The sequence below is a fragment of the Oncorhynchus masou genome, chromosome 31 (genome assembly GCF_036934945.1).
Source record: "Oncorhynchus masou masou isolate Uvic2021 chromosome 31, UVic_Omas_1.1, whole genome shotgun sequence".
NCBI classification, from domain to species: domain Eukaryota; kingdom Metazoa; phylum Chordata; class Actinopteri; order Salmoniformes; family Salmonidae; genus Oncorhynchus; species Oncorhynchus masou.
The window spans coordinates 79,124,144-79,143,257 of NC_088242.1; the positions used below are offsets into that span (position 1 = coordinate 79,124,144).

Here is a 19,114-nt window from a genome sequence, read left to right on the forward strand (position 1 = left end):
ATATTTAGGTAGCCTGGGTTTCACTGTGTGTTTGTGGGTGATTGTTCCTGTCTCTGTGTTTGTTGCACCAGTCAGGGCTGTTTCGGTTTTCGACGTTTGTTATTTTGTATTGTTCGTGTTCTTCATTATTAAAGATGTATCGAACGAACCACGTTGCATTTTGGTCCGATCCTTGTTCCACCTCTTCGTCAGAGGAGGCGTTGGAAGAAAGCCGTTACACTAGTAAAGGCATAAATATAGCTGATACTAGCCTCTTTCTGGCTTCAAAAGAAAAACAGGCCTTATTCCTAAAATAAAATCCCAATTTCAGCTTCAATTTTTTTGTAAGTTGTTGAATATGCAATTTAAAAGAGAGACCGTCATCAATTAAAATTCCAATATATTTGTATGAGGTTACAACCTCAATCTCTTTGCTGTGACAGGTAGTAATAGGTGAAAGGTTCAGAGGTCTATTTCTTGCATTAGAGAACCCCATTAGTTTAGTTTTGTCAGTATTGAGAGTAAGCTTCAATTGACACAGGGTATGTTGAACAGTATAAAAATCAGTTTGCATGTTCTGGAAAGCTTTTGTAAGAGACGAGGCACAACAGTAAATAACAGTATCATCAGCATAAAAATGAAGTTGTGCATTTTGGACATTTTTGTCTAAATCATTTATATAAATAGTGAATAAGAGAGGACCAAGTACAGAGCCTTGGGGCACACCATTCAAGACAGACAATTTAACAAACATAAGCCCATCAAATTGAGTGCACTGAGTTTTATCAGACAGATAGTTAGCAAACCATGCAACTGCATGCTCCGAAAGACCTACACTCGACAATCTCTGCCTTAGTATAGCATGATCAACTGTATCAAAAGCCTTAGAGAGATCAATAAAAAGTGAGACACAGTGCTGTTGTTTGTCAATGGCTTCAGTGATATCATTTAAAACCTTCATGGCTGCTGTAATTGTGCTATGCTTCTTCCTGAAGCCCGATTGGTATATTGATAAAATAGAGTTAGTAAATAAAAACTCTTTTAGCTGTTCACTAACAAGGGTTACAAGTATTTTCACCATGGGTGACAGCTTTGAGATTGGCCTATAATTATTTAAAAGATTTGGATCTCCCCCCTTTGAAAGTGGTAGGACAAATGCTGATTTCCACATCTTTGGAATTTCATTACATTCCAGGGTTAGATTGAACAGAGATGTAAGTGGTTCAGCTATGAAATCAGCTGCCAGATTTAAAAAGCAGGGATCCAAAAGATCAGGACCATGTACCACCTGCACTGAGAATGGCAAAAAGCTAAAAGTTTGACCAGCTCTCAGTGGTTCATACACACAGGGTTGTACAGAGACAGAGGACAGTGCTCATTGAAACAATTCAGCATTTCAGTTTTGTCATATATAGCAACAGAGTCCTTCAAAACACATGACTGTAATTCATTAACATTATTGTTACCAGACATAGACTTAATAGCCTTCCAAAACTTCAGGTTGTCAGTGGTAACAGACATAACATATTCAGACTTGGCCTTCCTGAGAAGAAAAGAACACTTGTTTCGTAACTAACCAGGCTAACTAACCAGGCTAGATTACAGTCGTGAATAATACAAGACAGCTCAGAAGAAAACCATGGATTATCCCGCCCTTTAACCTTGAACCTGCGGAATGGGGCATGTTTGTTTACTATTTGGGAAAAACCAACATGAAAGAATTTCCAGGCAGTTTCCACATCAGGGATAAACTCAATCTTGCTCCAGTCAAAATAAAACAAATCATGAAAGAAAGCCTGCTCATTAAAACACTTCAAATTTCTCTTATGAATAAAACGTGGGTTTGTCTTTGGAACCTTAGTATTTCTTACAGCAACAACAGCACAATGGTCACTTAAATCATTACAAAAAACACCAACCGCAGAATATTTATGTGGAACATTTGTCAATATCAAATCAATCAGGGTAGATTTATCTGGGCATTTAAGATTTGGGCGAGTGAGTAAGTTAATCAACTGGGTAAGATTCATAGAATTACAAAATATTTTTAAATCATCAGACACCGGCTTTAACCAACACCAGTTGAGATTACCTATCAAGATCATTTCACTGTAAAGAAGTTTAGACATAAGGTGCGTCAAAGAAGAAAATGCATCACCGAGAGCAGAGGGGGGTCTATAACAGCCAATCACAGTTATAGAGAGGCCATTTGAAACCTCAACATTCAAAGCAAGAAATTCCAACTGTTTACAAATAGTTTCAGACTTTGCCACACTTACATGGAATTTAGATTTTTCATATATAGCCACACCCCCACCTTTCTTAACCCGATCAGTGCGATAAACATTGTAACCACTTATACAAATATCCTTATCAAAAACAGACTTGTTGAGCCTGGTTTCAGAAAACACATCAGCATCAGTTGATTTAGCCCAAATCCTAACCCCATCAATTTTTGACAACAGGCTGCGTACATTTAAATGAAAAATACCAAAACCAGATCTTGATTTAAAATCAGAGGGGGTTTGGAGACATTGCATATCAGGGCAGCAATATCCTTGCCTGGGAAGCCCTTTTTGTGCAAAGCAATGAAGATGGCACGTGTTTCCTTGCAGGTAACCATGGTTGACAGAGGAAGAGCAATGATTCCAAGCACCACCCTCCTGAAGCTTCCAGTCTGTTATTTGAACTCAATCAGCTTGACAGAGTGATCTCCAGCCTTGTCCTCATTAACACTCACAACTTTGGTAACGAGATAATCACTGACATGATGTCAGCTGGTCCTTTTGTGGTAGGGCTGAAATGCAGTGGAAATGTTTTTGGGGGATTCAGTTCATTTGCATAGCAAAGAGGGACTTTGCAATAAATTGCAATTCATCTGATCACTCATCTTAACATTCTGGAGTATATGCAAATTGCCATAATACAAACTGAGGAAGGAGACTGTGAAAAGGAATATTTGTGTCATTCTCAAAACTTTTGGGCACGACTGTATAAAGAACTTGTATTTGTCTAGTTATTTTGGGAAAGAACTCCCAATTGATTCTCAAAGAATTCATACCTTCATATTCATCAATTTATTCATGTATTACTATTATTCAAATTTTAGTCTTATAGAGTTATTGTAAATAACTCACAAGTCAGGCCTACTTAGATTACCAATTTTGTCCAAGAAAGGACTGGTACCCCATTAATAATTTAGATACTACCTTACATGTAATATTTTGAACTCAGGTTACACAAACTGTATAATGGTATAATGAGTCAGTGTGTTGGAATGTCTTCTATCTGAGGGGAGTTTAAGTATGGGTTGATAGTTAAGGGTGTTAGAGGATTAAGGAGTTGATTGTTAGAGGAACAGATTAAGATGAGGGCTGATATTGCTTTGAAAGGAGCAGGTCTCTCCGTTACTCAGTAGGATTGGCCTCTCCCCTCTCTGGTAACCCAATGCTGGGCTAGCTACACTTCCTCATGGCTAGGGCTGCATGCCTGTCATCACACAGCACAAAGCAGGACGAACATACCTCCACACACTCACACACACAGCAGTGAGGGTGCACTTGTTATTCAAACATGTAGATAGTGAATTACTTACTTTGTAATGCCATCTTGGTTTTGGTGTCATTTTCATACTACACACACCACATGAAATGTGCTGATAATGTAAAAAATACAAACATTGTCACTGTTGATTAGTCACTTTGTGTGTCTCTGTGCGCCAGTGTATTGCACAGGGTATAGGTATAGTATGTAACCAGATCTGTTAGAATGGTAGTATGCCCTGAATTAATGAGTCTGGCACCAGGCATATGGAGACTCTTGCACCTACTACCTACTGAGAACAGGCAGGGTGCTGAGGGAGAGGCTGGGTGGCATGGCAGAGGGTACAGGTCACCTGATTGGCAGGGTAGGGGGCTGATGGAGGGGCACGGTGCTGAGGGAGTGGGGCCACCTGATGGGGCAGGGTGGCAGAGCAGGGGACTGAGGTAGAGGGACAACCTGACGGGGCAGGGTGGCAGAGCAGGGGACTGAGGGAGAGGGACAACCTGACAGGGGGCAGGGTGGCAGAGCAGGGGACTGAGGGAGAGGGATGACCTGGTGCAGGGTGGCTTGGTATGCGACAGGGTGCTGAGGGAGATAGACTGCCTGGGTGGGTGAGAAGGACCGGGACATGACTCGGTTACATGTGAGTACATGGCTTGGGTTACTACTGTGTAGTACAGGATGTGGTTGAGAGGAGATGTACTCTGTCCCTTAGGTTGAGGATGTGTGTGTTGGAGGAGGTTGGAGATCTGTGGGCTCAGCTTTGGCTGAGTGGTGGGTGGAGGGAGGAGTTAGTGTGTGGTAGATAAACTGAGTTTGCACATTAAGAGGTATGATTTTTGGCTTAAGATGGTGTATTTTGAAAGACTAGCACTGTGAGAAAGGGCAGAAAGGTGCATAGATTTTTAAATCTTACAAGCTGTCCCCAGATCTGTTCCTGGACTGATGTCAGTTGGCCGTCCTTATTTTCCTCAGTGCTCGTAATATGTTTAATTTCACTTTAGTGGGTTTTTAGACTACAGCATTAGGAAATCCCTAGAAACATTGTATCACAGTTCAATTCAAATAGGAAATCTGGCCCATTATCAGTACTGGAAGAAGTTTTTGGATGAAGTTGGTCCTACGCATCAGTTTGGACCTGAGAGGATCTCTTGGCTGAAGTGGTTGTTGTTGGTTTCGGAGTTAACTCACATACTTGTCCTCAGGGGGTTATTAGGTTATTTTAGCTATGAGATATGAATAGCAGTCAATGTCTTTTTCTTTCTCATCACTTCGCCTTCACTCTGTTTTCGGAGAGTGATGCTTTAACACAGATAAAAATACACACTGCCCTCCTGTCTACACCAGACAGTCATGGGAAAAATGACTAGCATATTTTAGAAACCTCAAATAAGTCCATGTAACTAAGCGATTTAAACAGTGAAAGAAGAGCAATTCTTGCCAGTAGGTCACCTGTAGTGCAATGCTCTGAATCTGGAAAGATACTAAGATAGCAGCACTCAGTTTGTCTGTGAGAATATAGGCATAACAGATAACAGGTGAATGTGCATGGTCAATGCTCCACAGGCAGGCTTTGGCTATGTATGATCAGACTATACCAACTCATTTCAATTAAGTCAACTAACCATTTGTTTTCAGGGAGTAGATGAATTTTCAGTTGCCTTACGGTAACATGGGTGATATGCTAAACTAAACTAAGGATGGGATTGTGTCTGTGTAAACTCTGCTGTGATTGAGAGTGATATTAGGTCAGTGCTATTGTCTCTGGCTACTGTTGGTTTCTGTATGGTCTGAATATGGGCAGGGTAAGGAGCCCACACAGGAGAGAGGGTTCAGCACAGACAGCATGACATACAGTACTGTCGTTCCTCCTCTGTCCACACTCCAGAAGCACACACGTCAAGTTCACTTTCCCCACTTACTCACTCACTCACTTTTCTACACACTGTCCCTACTCTCTCTTTCACATACTCACCTTTCTTTTCTACACACTGTCCCTACTCTCTCTTTCACTCACTCACTTTTCTACACACTGTCCCTACTCTCTCTTTCACTCACTCACTTTTCTACACACTGTCCCTACTCTCTCTTTCACCTACTCACCTTTCTTTTCTACACACTGTCCCTACTCTCTCTTTCAATTACTCACCTTTCTTTTCTACACATTGTCCCTACTCTCTCTTTCAATTACTCACCTTTCTTTTCTACACACTGCCCCTACTCTCTCTTTCAATTACTCACCTTTCTTTTCTACACACGGTCCCTACTCTCTCTTTCAATTACTCACCTTTCTTTTCTACACACGGTCCCTACCCTCTCTTTCAATTACTCACCTTTCTTTTCTACACACGGTCCCTACTCTCTCTTTCAATTACTCACCTTTCTTTTCTAAACACTGTCCCTACTCTCTCTTTCAATTACTCACCTTTCTTTTCTACACACTGTCCCTACTCTCTCTTTCACTCACTCACTTTTCTACATACTGTCTCTACTCTCTCTTTCAATGACTCACCTTTCTTTTCTACACACTGTCCCTACTCTCTCTTTCACTCACTCACTTTTCTACACACTGTCCCTACTCTCTCTTTCACTTACTCACCTTTCTTTTCTACACACTGTCCCTACTCTCTCTTTCACTCACTCACTTTTCTTTTCTACACACGTACACACACACACACACACAATGGGTTCGACCCTGCTGCTTCTGTATTGATCTTGATGGAAGTTCTCGAGAGTAATGAAGGTTTGAGTGGGTGGTTAGGTAGGAGCAGGCAGGCAAGCAGTCTTACAATGAGGAGGCCTATAGACTTTCTGCTCTGCTCCTCAAAACATTCCAGATAAGTTCACACTTGCCCGCCAGGGGAGAGGCCCTTTCCTGGCCTGACTGAGACCCAACCCTCTGGGGAAGTAGTGACGGGGGAGGTTTTTCACAATATTTAGTCATTTCTGATCCCCTCAGATAGGAGGCTTTCAGCACAGAGCTTCATTCAGCTAGCTAGCACCTCTCCCAATGCTAATACACAACAGAGGAAGTGCTGAGTCTGCAGGGTATATTTAACACACAGACCTGTGTGTGTGTGTGTAATCTACAGTGTGTGTGTTTATGAGTGTTGTGTATGTGATTTCAGAGGGTGTGTATGTTCTCTGAATCTCTCTCCAAAATGTCACTGGCAGGATCCCTGAAATGTGCCATTAATCCAACCATAAATCTAGATTATCCTCCTGTCACTGTTTCTCTCCATTGCTCTCTCTTTCTATCTAGTTTCTCTATCTGTATGCTCCCTCTAGTCTTTTTTTGTTCTTTCTCTCTGTCTTCCTCTGAACTCTTTCCAATTTTCCTGTGGTTCTATGAGATTGCCAGTTTCAAGTGTTTAATGTGTTTAAATGAACACCAGGTGATATCGTTCCCTGTGATTTTCCCTCTCTGAACTCAGACATTTGATTTAATTACATATATTTGGTGCCAAAACAACATGTGTCTGTGGCTGAATCAGCCTTGAAGGCACAACCTACAGCAGAGCTAATAGTACCACTAATCACTCAATTTCGTCTAGCATGTGCTACCATACTCTAGCACGGTATAATGTAGGACTCTAAAGCACATGATGCTCTTAGTATATTAGACAATGTTATCAAATAATGAGAATGATCATTTGTTTGTATTTCAGTGAACATAGAGAGGATAGAGCTGAGGGGAGTAACCAACAAGGGGGGGAAACCAAGTGAATATATGCTAGAGGTGAGTACACACACATTCATGCATGCACACACGCACGCACGCACGCACACACACACACACACACACACACACACACACACACACACACACACACACACACACACACACACACACACACACACACACATAGTTACGTATGTACTGTATGTTAGTTGTCATGTCCTGTTGCCATCTCTCTCTCTCCTCATCCCGCAGGTCAAATGGTCAGACTCCTCTGTGTCCACTGTAAGCAGGACTCACCAGGAGGTGCTGGACTTTCTCTCCCAGGTAAGAGAGTGGCCGAAGCAGAGAGAGGGGACTGAACGCACGTGTCTCTTATTTACTTTAGGTGAGGCAGATGAACCTGTAGACATATTACTTCAACAGTATTTAACATTAGATCGTCTCTAAGCTTTATAGGAATGTGGTTCTGAATATAGACAGCAACAATGCCTCCGTTGGCATTTCTGTCTTTTCGGTAGATGTTATAACCATGTATTGCTACCACTGTATCATCAAAGGTATTATCTAAGTGAGTTTCAGAGATAGTCAGAATATGAATGTCATCAGTTACAAGCAAGTTATTGACCACATGGACCTTGTTTCTCAGGCTGCATATGTTAATATGGGCTATTTTTAGCACTTTTCTGGGTTGCTTGATTGTTACTGGGAAGCTTATCAGAAGTACACTTGGACATGTTATTTATATTGGAGCTGTTAGTGCACAGTGAGCTGCACAAAATGGTCTTCCTACTAGGGCACTCCACCTCAGTGCTAACAGTGTAACTCTGGTTTATAGGCCCATGATTACCGCATACAATAGCTGTATGATAAACAGAAGTATTCGGTGCAATTAGGGACACATAAATTAAGTGACTTACATTGTGTTTGCCAACGCCCCTAGGATCATGTACATTTGATGCAGCATTATGACGACTCATTGTCACAACGTTAGGGATTAACTGAGCTGGTCTTGGATCATTGATGTGAAGGTCACTATCTATCTTGTGTTTCTCCCAGGTCTCCCAGCTTTTCTCTGATGAAGGTTTAGAGAAGTTCCTGCCTCAGTCCCCTGGCCTTGATCAGACCTCTGAGCTGGACCCCAGGTAAGGTCAATCAGCATTGTGTCACTGACCAAGGTAGCCCATGTAAATATCCTCACTTGATAACAGTGGTGCATAGTTAATACTGTATGTGTTGTGATATTTAATATGTTCACTTGATAATAGTGGTACATAGTTAATACTGTATGTGTTGTGATATATAATATGTTCACTTGATAACAGTGGTACATAGTTAATACTGTATGTGTTGTGATATATAATATGTTCACTTGATAACAGTGGTACATAGTTAATACTGTATGTGTTGTGATATATAATATGTTCACAGTGGTGCATAGTTAAAACTGTATGTGTTGTGATATATAATATGTTCATTGATAATAGTGGTAATAGTTAATACTGTATGTGTTGTGATATATAATATGTTCACTTGATAACAGTGGTACATAGTTCATACTGTATGTGATTATAATATGTTCACTTGATAATACAATATACTGTTCACTTGATAACAGTGGTACATAGTTAATACTGTATGTGTTGTGATATATAATATGTTCACTTGATAACAGTGGTACATAGTTAATACTGTATGTGTTGTGATATATAATATGTTCACTTGATAACATACTGTATGTGTTGTGATATATAATATGTTCACTTGATAACAGTGGTACATAGTTCATACTGTATGTGTTGTGATATATAATATGTTCACTTGATAACAGTGGTACATAGTTCATACTGTATGTGTTGTGATATATAATATGTTCACTTGATAACAGTGGTACATAGTTCATACTGTATGTGTTGTGATATATAATATGTTCACTTGATAACAGTGGTACATAGTTCATACTGTATGTGTTGTGATATATAATATGTTCACTTGATAACAGTGGTACATAGTTCATACTGTATGTGTTGTGATATATAATATGTTCACTTGATAACAGTGGTACATAGTTCATACTGTATGTGTTGTGATATATAATATGTTCATACTGTATATGTATGATAAGGAGTAACAACCAAGGAGTTACTGTAAATTAGAAAACATGCCATGCTGTTGTGATGTTGTTGTTGACCTAGTTCTTGGTGTTACTGGCTCTGAGTCAAAGACAACAGATAAGGAGGGAATGAATCATGCCAAGCATTGAATTTAATTTTATCTCATATGTTCACACTTTAACCCTCTCCCTGTGCAGGTGCCTAACAGCGCTTCCAGTTCACATTCTCAAACACTACCGGGCCAGACTCTTCTTCAGCACTACTGCCCCCACCGCCACCGTCCCCTCCTTTCTCCCCACTGCAAGTAAGACTCCTGTCCTAACCCTAATCAGAGTTCATGGGACGTATGTGTCCCCCTCTCTGATTGGATTAAAGTAGGGACACTTCATCTTTGGGGTTTGAGGGGTGTTGGAATTTCTATTTTAGTGTTGTGTGTGAATTTGGCCTGGCATGTTTGTGTTGGTAGGCATGGCGACTGCTACTCCCTGTATATACATGTAGCTTCATTCTTGAATATTTGTATTCCTTGTGTTATTTTATTTTTCGTTGGAAAAGGGCTCGTAAGTAAGCATTTCCCAGTAAAGTCTACACCTGTGGTATTCGGCAAATGTGACAAATAAAATTTGATATGATTCGATTTGGTGACCTCATCCTAGAGTGTATTTATAGTTCCGTCCCCCAGGCGGGCAGGGACGTGGGAGACCTGGATGTGTGTCTGGAGCAGCCAGCTATTCCCCCCTTGGCAGATATTAAGAGACCCTTGGGATGCAGTCAAATAAAAATGGCTCTTATACTGCTGTAATGTGGTACCACCGGCCCCCGTGGCTGTACAGACACTGCTGCAATGTCACACTGCTCTCAAATTAACCTGGACAAGCTGGCGACACTCAACTGATATTTAGCTTGTTGCAACTTGCAAAGAGGTCAAGAAGTCAAGTGACAAGAGATTATTACATACATTTTGTAAACAGTATCTAGCTATTTATAGTATGCTAATTTAGAAGTTGTCCAATATGTGAATGACTGTGGATCTATGTTTCTTTCTTGTGCTACAGATCTTGGGTGCCTGCTTCAATACAGAGGAGCCAACAGGTGGTCTCTCCTCTCTAATACGCAACATACTCTTTCACTATGTCTCAAATAGACTGTTGCTGCCTATCCAAATCTGCAAATGATGATGTATAATGATCTAAATATTGGAATTACAATTTTTGTAATTTTTGTACAATATTTGTCTCTTCACTGTCCATTTTCTGTCATTAACTTTTCTTTATTTTCCTTCCATGTTTCCACTCGCCTTTCATCCCTCCACCCTTTCTCCCTAATTTGTCTCAGGGCTGTGTGTGGTGTGGCCAGTATCCAGCCAGTTATGAGCATTCACAACTCCATTCCGCCTTGCTCTCCAAACCAGCTGCTCCCCCAGGGCACAGTGCCCACCCTTCCCCCCGGCAGGGTGGGGGTATCAGGGGGGGACAACGCGCCCTCTCCCGGGCACCTCCAGAACCCTGGCCCGCCACAGATGAGTAGCCCAGAACAGAATGGCATCCTGGACTGGCTGAGGAAACTCCGCCTGCACAAGTACTACCCAGTCTTCAAACAGCTGACCATGGAGGAGGTGGGTGGGATCTGGGGAAGGGGGGAGTTTAGGTTACAGCGGATGAGTGGCATTTAAGACACCTATGGAGCTGTAGACATTAGGGCATAAGGAAAAGTGTGTTTGTTTTGGCTTCTCAAAGAGGCAATTAATTTTGCAGCAATCACAATACAGATTAAATCACATATTAACAAACAGCAACATCAAACCAGAAAACGATATTTAGAAGCAAGTAGGTAGGACAAGTGCAATATCAATGATACAATTTCATAGTAAGGCTACATGTCAAAGGCTACGTCTAATATTAGAAAGCCCCAACAGTAAGACATTAGAGTTGATCAAACAACATCTGCTGTTTTTCCCTATCAGACTCATTCTCCCTCTCTTCAACCTGCTCTCCTTTCCCACAGTTCCTTGGACTCACAGAGGAGGATCTGAACAGGTATGACCTCACCCAGGGAGCCAAGAAAAAGCTGAAGACGCAGCTGGAACTGCAGAAGTGAGTCTGAACCTTGAACTCTAAACCCCCACATCAAGCTCTCTGTCCCCCAGTTCAATAAAAACAGTGACAATCCCAACATACGTCTGTTTAGAAACAGGTAGTTCAGAGGGTAATGACATAGATAGATACACAAAAAGGTGCTCTCTAGAACCTAAAAGGGTTATTTGGCTGTCCCAATAGGAGAACTCTTTGAAGGACTCTTTTTGGTTCCAGGTAGATCATTTACACAGAGGGTTCTACATGGAACCCAAAATAGTTCTACCTGGAACCAAAAATTGTTAAACCTGGAACCTTATTTTCTAAGAGTGTAGATAGATAGATAGATCAGATCAGGTCATTGTTATACAACGGTGCAAAATACACAGAATTAGGCCAACATTACCTACTATGTCCATTTACAACTCATGTTTAATATTTTTATTTATTTAAATAGTCATACTTTATAATTTCTGTAGCATGTGTAAAATGTTAATCTGTTGATGGTATTTTTTATTAAACATTAACAAAGGAGATTGATCAATTATGTTTTTGTGTGAGGGAATATAGAGGAATAATGGCCATTTGGTTATCAATGGTTAACTAGCATGCCAGTGGGGCAGATTGGTTAGCCCAGATAAGTTTACCTAAAGGGGAGAAAACAGTCACCTTTTGTAGCAAAGGAGTGGTACTGAGAGAAAACATTATCACTAAGCCTGTTTCCACTGCTAATATCAACACGTTTCCACTAGCCAGGTTTAGCCAGGTACGACCATGTGCGTTGATTACATGAAGCGGAAAGTTCCTCAGGTGCTTTTCCATAGGTGTGTCTGACAGAGAGCTAAATGGGAGCTTATGCAGGATCACTATTTCTACTGTCAAGTCTGATTTTCCTTCACCTGGTGATGTAGCTAAATTAACACTATTTTCCCTCTGTAGGCCTATGTGGTTGTCCAAAAAACACTCATATGTCATGTCTTCCTCCGTGTGTACCATAACTGGAAGACACACGGACTGCTAACAAAAGTGCTTTTCTATATATATGAATCTCAGATAACTATTTATCACACATATATCTCCATCTCTCTCCCTGATCATCATACCATGTATATAACCAAATATGAAATATGTCCCAAGGTTGATATGGTATACAGTGCATTCGGGAAGGTTTCAGACCCCTTGTCTTTTTCCACATTTTGTTACGTTACAGCCTTATTCTAAAATAGATTAAATACTTTTTTTTCCTTCATCAATCTACACACAATACCCCGTAATTACATAGCAAAAACAGGTTGCTGGAATTTTTTGCAAATGTATTACAAATAAAAAAAAACATATTTACATAAGTATTCAGACCTTTTACTCAGTACTTTGTTGAAGCACCTATGACAAAGATTACAGCCTCGAGTCTTCTTGGGTATGACGCTCCAAGCTTAGCACACCTGTATTTAGGGAGTTTTTCCCATTTTTCTCTGGAGATGCTCTGTCCGGTTGGATAGGGAGCGACGCTGCACAGCTATTTTCAGGTCTATCCACAGATGTTCGATCGGGTTCAAGTCTGGACTCTGGCTGGGCCACTCAAGAACATTCAGAGACTTGTCCCGAAAACACTCCTGCGTTGTCTTGACTGTGTGCTTAGTTGGAAGGTGACCCTTCGCCCCAGTCTGAGGTCCTGAGTGTTCTGGAGCAGGTTTTCATCAAGGATCTCTCTGTACTTTCCTCAGTTCATCTTTCCCTTGATCCTGACTAGTCTCATAGTCCCTGCCGCTGAACAACATCCCTACAGTATGATGCTTCCACTACCAGGCTTCACCGTAGGGATGGTGCCAGGTTTCTGCCAGACGTGACACCTGGCATTCAGGCCAAAGAGTTAAATCTTGGTTCTATCAGATCAAAGAACCTTTTGGCAAACTCCAAGCGTGCTGTCATGTGCCTTTTACTGAGGAGTGGCTTCCGTCTGGCCACTCTACCATAATGGCCTGATTGGTGGAGTGCTGCGGAGATGGTTGTCCTTCTGGAAAGTTCTCCCATCTCCACAGAGGAACTCTGGAGCTCTGTCAGAGTGACCATCAGGTTCTTGGTCACCTCCCTGACCAAGGCGTTTCTCTCCTGATTTCTCAGTTTGGCCGGGTGACCCTATATAGACAGGTGTGTGCCTTTCCAAGTCATGTCTAGTCAATTGAATTTATGACAGGTGGATTCCAATCAAGTTGTACAAAATCTCAAGGTTGATCAATGGAAACAGGATGCACCTGAGCTCAATTTCGAGTCTCATATCAAAGGGTCTGAATACTTATGTAAATAAGGTATTTCTGTTTGTTTTTTTATATCAATGTGCAGAAATTTCTACAAAACTGTTTTCACTCTGTCATTATGGGGTATTGTGTGTAGATTTATGAGGAACATTTATTATTTAATCCATTTTAGAATAAGGTTGTAAGTACCAAATGTGGAAAAGGGGAAGGGGTCTGAATGCACTGTATGTACTTTATAGTTAAATTAGTTTGACGTGAAGACTGGGGTAGACACATATTACTGCATGTCAGACCCTGGTGTGCTTGTGAAATGTTGACTAGACTAGAGAACCCTCTAGGGTTTCAGGAGTGCTAGTGAAAGACCATCTCAAAGACCTCTCCAGTTTATTTCTTCACCTTATAGAGTATCAAATCAAATCAAATTTTATTTGTCACATACACATGGTTAGCAGATGTTAATGCGAGTGTAGCGAAATGCTTGTGCTTCCAGTTCCGACAATGCAGTAATAACCAACAAGTAATCTAACTAACAATTCCAAAACGAATATCTTATACACAGTGTAAGGGGATAAAGAATATGTACATAAAGATATGAATGAGTGATGGTGCGGAGCAGCATAGGCAAGATACAGTAGATGGTATTGAGTACAGTATATACATATGAGATGAGTATGTAAACAAAGTGGCATAGTTAAAGTGGCTAGTGATACATGTATTACATAAGGATGCAGTAGATGATAGAGTGCAGTATATACGTATACATATGAGATGAATAATGTAGGGTATGTAAACATTATATTAGGTAGCATTGTTTAAAGTGGCTAGTGATATATTTTACATCCTTCCCATCAATTCCCATTATTGAAGTGGCTGGAGTTGAGTCAGTGTGTTGGCAGCAGCCACTCAATGTTAGTGGTTGCTGTTTAACAGTCTGATGGCCTTGAGATAGAAGCTGTTTTTCAGTCTCTCGGTCCCAGCTTTGATGCACCTGTACTGACCTCGCCTTCTGGATGATAGCGGGGTGAACAGGCAGTGGCTCGGGTGGGTGTTGTCCTTGATGATCTTTATGGCCTTCCTGTAACATCGGGTGGTGTAGGTGTCCTGGAGGGCAGGTAGTTTGCCCCTGTGATACTTTGTGCAGACCTCACTACCCTCTGGAGAGCCTTACGGTTGTGGGCGAAGCAGTTGCCGTACCAGGCGGTGATACAGCCCGCCAGGATGCTCTCGATTGTGCATCTGTAGAAGTTTGTGAGTGTTTTTGGTGACAAGCCGAATTTCTTCAGCCTCCTGAGGTTGAAGGGGCGCTGCTGCGCCTTCTTCACGATGCTGTCTGTGTGAGTGGACCAATTTAGTTTGTCTGTGATGTGTATGCCGAGGAACTTAAAACTTACTACCCTCTCCACTACTGTTCCATCGATGTGGATAGGGGGGTGTTCCCTCTGCTGTTTCCTGAAGTCCACAATCATCTCCTTAGTTTTGTTGACGTTGAGTGTGAGGTTATTGTCCTGACACCACACTCCGAGGGCCCTCACCTCCTCCCTGTAGGCCGTCTCGTCGTTGTTGGTAATCAAGCCTACCACTGTTGTGTCGTCCGCAAACTTGATGATTGAGTTGGAGGCGTGCGTTGCCGCACAGTCGTGGGTGAAGGGCTCAGAACGGGCTCAGAACGCACCCTTGTGGGGCCCCAGTGTTGAGGATCAGCGGGGTGGAGATGTTGTTGCCTACCCTCACCACCTGGGGGCGGCCCGTCAGGAAGTCCAGTACCCAGTTGCACAGGGCGGGGTCTAGACCCAGGGTCTCGAGCTTGATGACGAGCTTGGAGGGTACTATGGTGTTAAATGCCGAGCTGTAGTCGATGAACAGCATTCTCACATAGGTATTCCTCTTGTCCAGATGGGTTAGGGCAGTGTGCAGTGTGGTTGAGATTGCGTCGTCTGTGGACCTATTTGGGCGGTAAGCAAATTGGAGTGGGTCTAGGGTGTCAGGTAGGGTGGAGGTGATATGGTCCTTGACTAGTCTCTCAAAGCACTTCATGATGACGGAAGTGAGTGCTACGGGGCGGTAGTCGTTTAGCTCAGTTACCTTAGCTTTCTTGGGAACAGGAACAATGGTGGCCCTCTTGAAGCATGTGGGAACAGCAGACTGGTATAGGGATTGATTGAATATGTCCGTAAACACACCAGCCAGCTGGTCTGCGCATGCTCTGAGGGCGCGGCTGGGGATGCCGTCTGGGCCTGCAGCCTTGCGAGGGTTAACACGTTTAAATGTTTTACTCACCTCGGCTGCAGTGAAAGAGAGACCTCATGTTTCCGTTGCAGGCCGTGTCAGTGGCACTGTATTGTCCTCAAAGCGGGCAAAAAAGTTATTTAGTCTGCCTGGGAGCAAGACATCCTGGTCCGTGATTGAGCTGGATTTCATCTTGTAGTCCGTGATTGACTGTAGACCCTGCCACATACCTCTTGTGTCTGAGCCGTTGAATTGAGATTCTACTTTGTCTCTATACTGACGCTTAGCTTGTTTGATAGCCTTACGGAGGGAATAGCTGCACTGTTTGTATTCGGTCATGTTACCAGTCACCTTGCTCTGATTAAAAGCAGTGGTTCGCGCATTCAGTTTCACGCGAATGCTGCCATCAATCCACGGTTTCTGGTTAGGGAATGTTTTAATCGTTGCTATGGGAATGACATCTTCAACGCACGTTCTAATGAACTCGCACACCGAATCAGCGTATTCGTCAATGTTGTTGCCTGACGCAATACGAAACATGTCCCAGTCCACGTGATGGAAGCAGTCTTGGAGTGTGGAATCAGCTTGGTCGGACCGGCGTTGGACAGACCTCAGCGTGGGAGCTTCTTGTTTTAGTTTCTGTCTGTAGGCAGGGATCAGCAAAATGGAGTCGTGGTCAGCTTTTCCGAAAGGGGGGCGGGGCAGGGCCTTATGCGTTGCGGAAGTTAGAATAACAGTGATCCAAGGTTTTGCCAGCCCTGGTGGCGCAATCGATATGCTGATACATTTTAGGGAGTCTTGTTTTCAGATTAGCCTTGTTAAAATCCCCAGCAACAATGAATGCAGCCTCAGGATGTATGGATTCCAGTTTGCAAAGAGTCAAATAATGTTCGTTCAGAGCCATCGATGTGTCTGCTTGGGGGGGAATATATACGGCTGATTATAATCGAAGAGAATTCTCTTGGTAGATAATGCGGTCTACATTTGATTGTGAGGAATTCTAAATCAGGTGAACAGAAGGATTTGAGTTACTGTATGTTTCTGTGATCACACCACGTCTCGTTAGCCATAAGGCATACGCCCCCACCACTCTTCTTACCAGAAAGATGTTTGTTTCTGTCGGCGCGATGTGTGGAGAAACCCGCTGGCTGCACCGCATCCGAGAGCGTCTCTACAGTGAGCCATGTTTCCGTGAATCAAAGAACGTTACAGTCTCTGATGTCCCTCTGGAATTCTATCCTTGCTCGGATTTCATCAACCTTGTTGTCAAGAGACTGGCCATTGGTGAGAAGAATGCTAGGAAGTGGGGCACGATGTGCCCGTCTCCGTAGTCTGACCAGAAGACCGCCTCGTTTCCCTCTTTTACGAAGTCGTTTTTTGGGTCGCCGGCTGGGATCCATTCCGTTGTCCTGGGTGGAAGGCAGAACACAGGATCCGCTTCGCAAAAGTCATATTCTTGGTCGTACTGATGGTGAGTTGACGCTGATCTTATATTCAGTAGTTCTTCTCGACTGTATGTAATGAAACCTAAGATGACCTGTGGTACTAATGTAAGAAATAACACGTAAAAAAACAAAAAACTGCAGTTTCCTAGGAACGCGAAGCGAGGCGGCCATCTCTGTCGGCGCCGGAAGAGAGTTTGGCGCCTGCTTGTGTATTTTATAATTATTTTGATTGGCTGTGATGATATTCCCCTCAGGTATGCTGTTTTGTGTCTGTGTGATGACTGACTGTGTGTGTTTGTGTTGTCAGTAGGGAGAAGAGGTATATGATGTCCCAGTTCCCTGTGTCCTGTAGTGGCATCGCCAGGGTTACTCCATCTAGCCACATTGGTCCAGTGGCACAAGTCCACTCCAGCAACAACACAGGTAACTCTTCTAACATGCTGACTACACCAGCATCGTGCGCATGTTGATTTTGTCTGTCCCCACCAGACGCGATCATGACACGAAGGTTAGGTTAAAATGGCAAAATCAGCTTTGAATCAATTATATTAATTTTGGGGCAGGTCAATGCACGTATGAAACATTCATGGATATTTGTCCTGGGAGATTAACATTGGGTTATTTTACTTGACATGGATGTGGTCCTCTTTTTAGCTGGTTCATTGTAGAATTTTGACCCGGAGTCATACAAAATTGTGTGTTTCTTTACTCCGATGATAAATCCACAGATAAAACGGGAAACCTAGTTAGTTTTTAGTTAGTTATCTTGAATGAATATCTCCTCGTTGGCCTTTCAAGCATCCATGTGGGATTGTATCTTCCTGATATCCAATAAGAAGTGGACTTGCAGCGCGTGTTGCCTCTCCAATAGAGCCAAGGTATATTTTAGCGCTTGTCTACGCAGACGGCAGACGGTGTGAGCGGTGTGGGCGGTGTGAGCGGTGTGGGCGGTGTGAGCGGTGTGGGCGGTGTGGGCGGTGTGGGCGGTGTGAGCGGTGTGGGCGGTGTGAGCGGTGTGGGCGGTGTGAGCGGTGTGGGCGGTGTGGGCGGTGTGAGCGGTGTGGGCGGTGTGGGCAGTGTGAGCGGTGTGGGCGGTGTGAGCGGTGTGGGTGAAATGATTGAATAGCATTAATGTGTAAATGTATTTTGCAACGTGGCTGATATGGTTTGTATGTAACTCCTCTGGCATTGTACACTTTCAATACAAGTAAACTAGACACTTGATACAGGTCAACGTTATCTATAGAACGTGATACTGCAGGTAACCTGTACGCCAGGGTTCCCCAACTGATTTTATTTGCCCCCCCACAAAAAAAGAAGAGAAATGTAATTTTGTTTTTTTATTGTTGGACAGCTCCAAGTGATTTTAATTTGGGAAATCTTTTCCAAAGTATTCCCACGCATAATAGCGATATATACTGTGCATTCGGAAAGTATTCAGACCCCTTGACTTTTTCCATATTTTGTTACCTTCCCTCATCAATCCAAACACAATGCCCCATAATGGCAAAGCAAAAACAACTTAAAAAAAACTGAAATATCACATTTAAATAATTATTCAGACCCTTTACTCAGTGCTTTGTTGAGGCACCTTTGGCAACGATTACAGCCTCGAGTCTTCTTGGGTATGACGCTACAAGCTTGGCATACCTGTATTTGGGGAGTTTATCCCATGCTTCTCTGCAGATCCTCTCAAGCTCTGTCAGGTTGGATGGGGAGCGTCGCTGCACAGCTATTTTCAGGTCTCTCCAGAGATGTTTGATCGGGTTCAATCCAGGCTCTGGCTGGACCACTCAAGGAT

The 19,114-nt window shown here is 42.7% G+C and overlaps 1 protein-coding gene across 2 annotated transcripts in view; it reads left to right on the plus strand.

The window, feature by feature from the left end:
* LOC135524523 (zinc finger CCHC domain-containing protein 14-like) overlaps positions 1–19,114 on the plus strand; it is a 47,035-nt gene that overhangs the window by 18,231 nt on the left and 9,690 nt on the right. The window contains exons 3-10 of one of the 2 annotated variants that reach the window (XM_064952123.1): positions 7,191–7,261; positions 7,457–7,528; positions 8,261–8,346; positions 9,513–9,619; positions 10,371–10,407; positions 10,651–10,930; positions 11,320–11,408; positions 17,621–17,736. In XM_064952123.1, coding sequence (XP_064808195.1) covers positions 7,191–7,261; positions 7,457–7,528; positions 8,261–8,346; positions 9,513–9,619; positions 10,371–10,407; positions 10,651–10,930; positions 11,320–11,408; positions 17,621–17,736 — 858 coding nt within the window. The remainder of the gene's footprint in view (positions 1–7,190; positions 7,262–7,456; positions 7,529–8,260; positions 8,347–9,512; positions 9,620–10,370; positions 10,408–10,650; positions 10,931–11,319; positions 11,409–17,620; positions 17,737–19,114) is intronic. The other variant, XM_064952124.1, reaches the window with a different exon arrangement.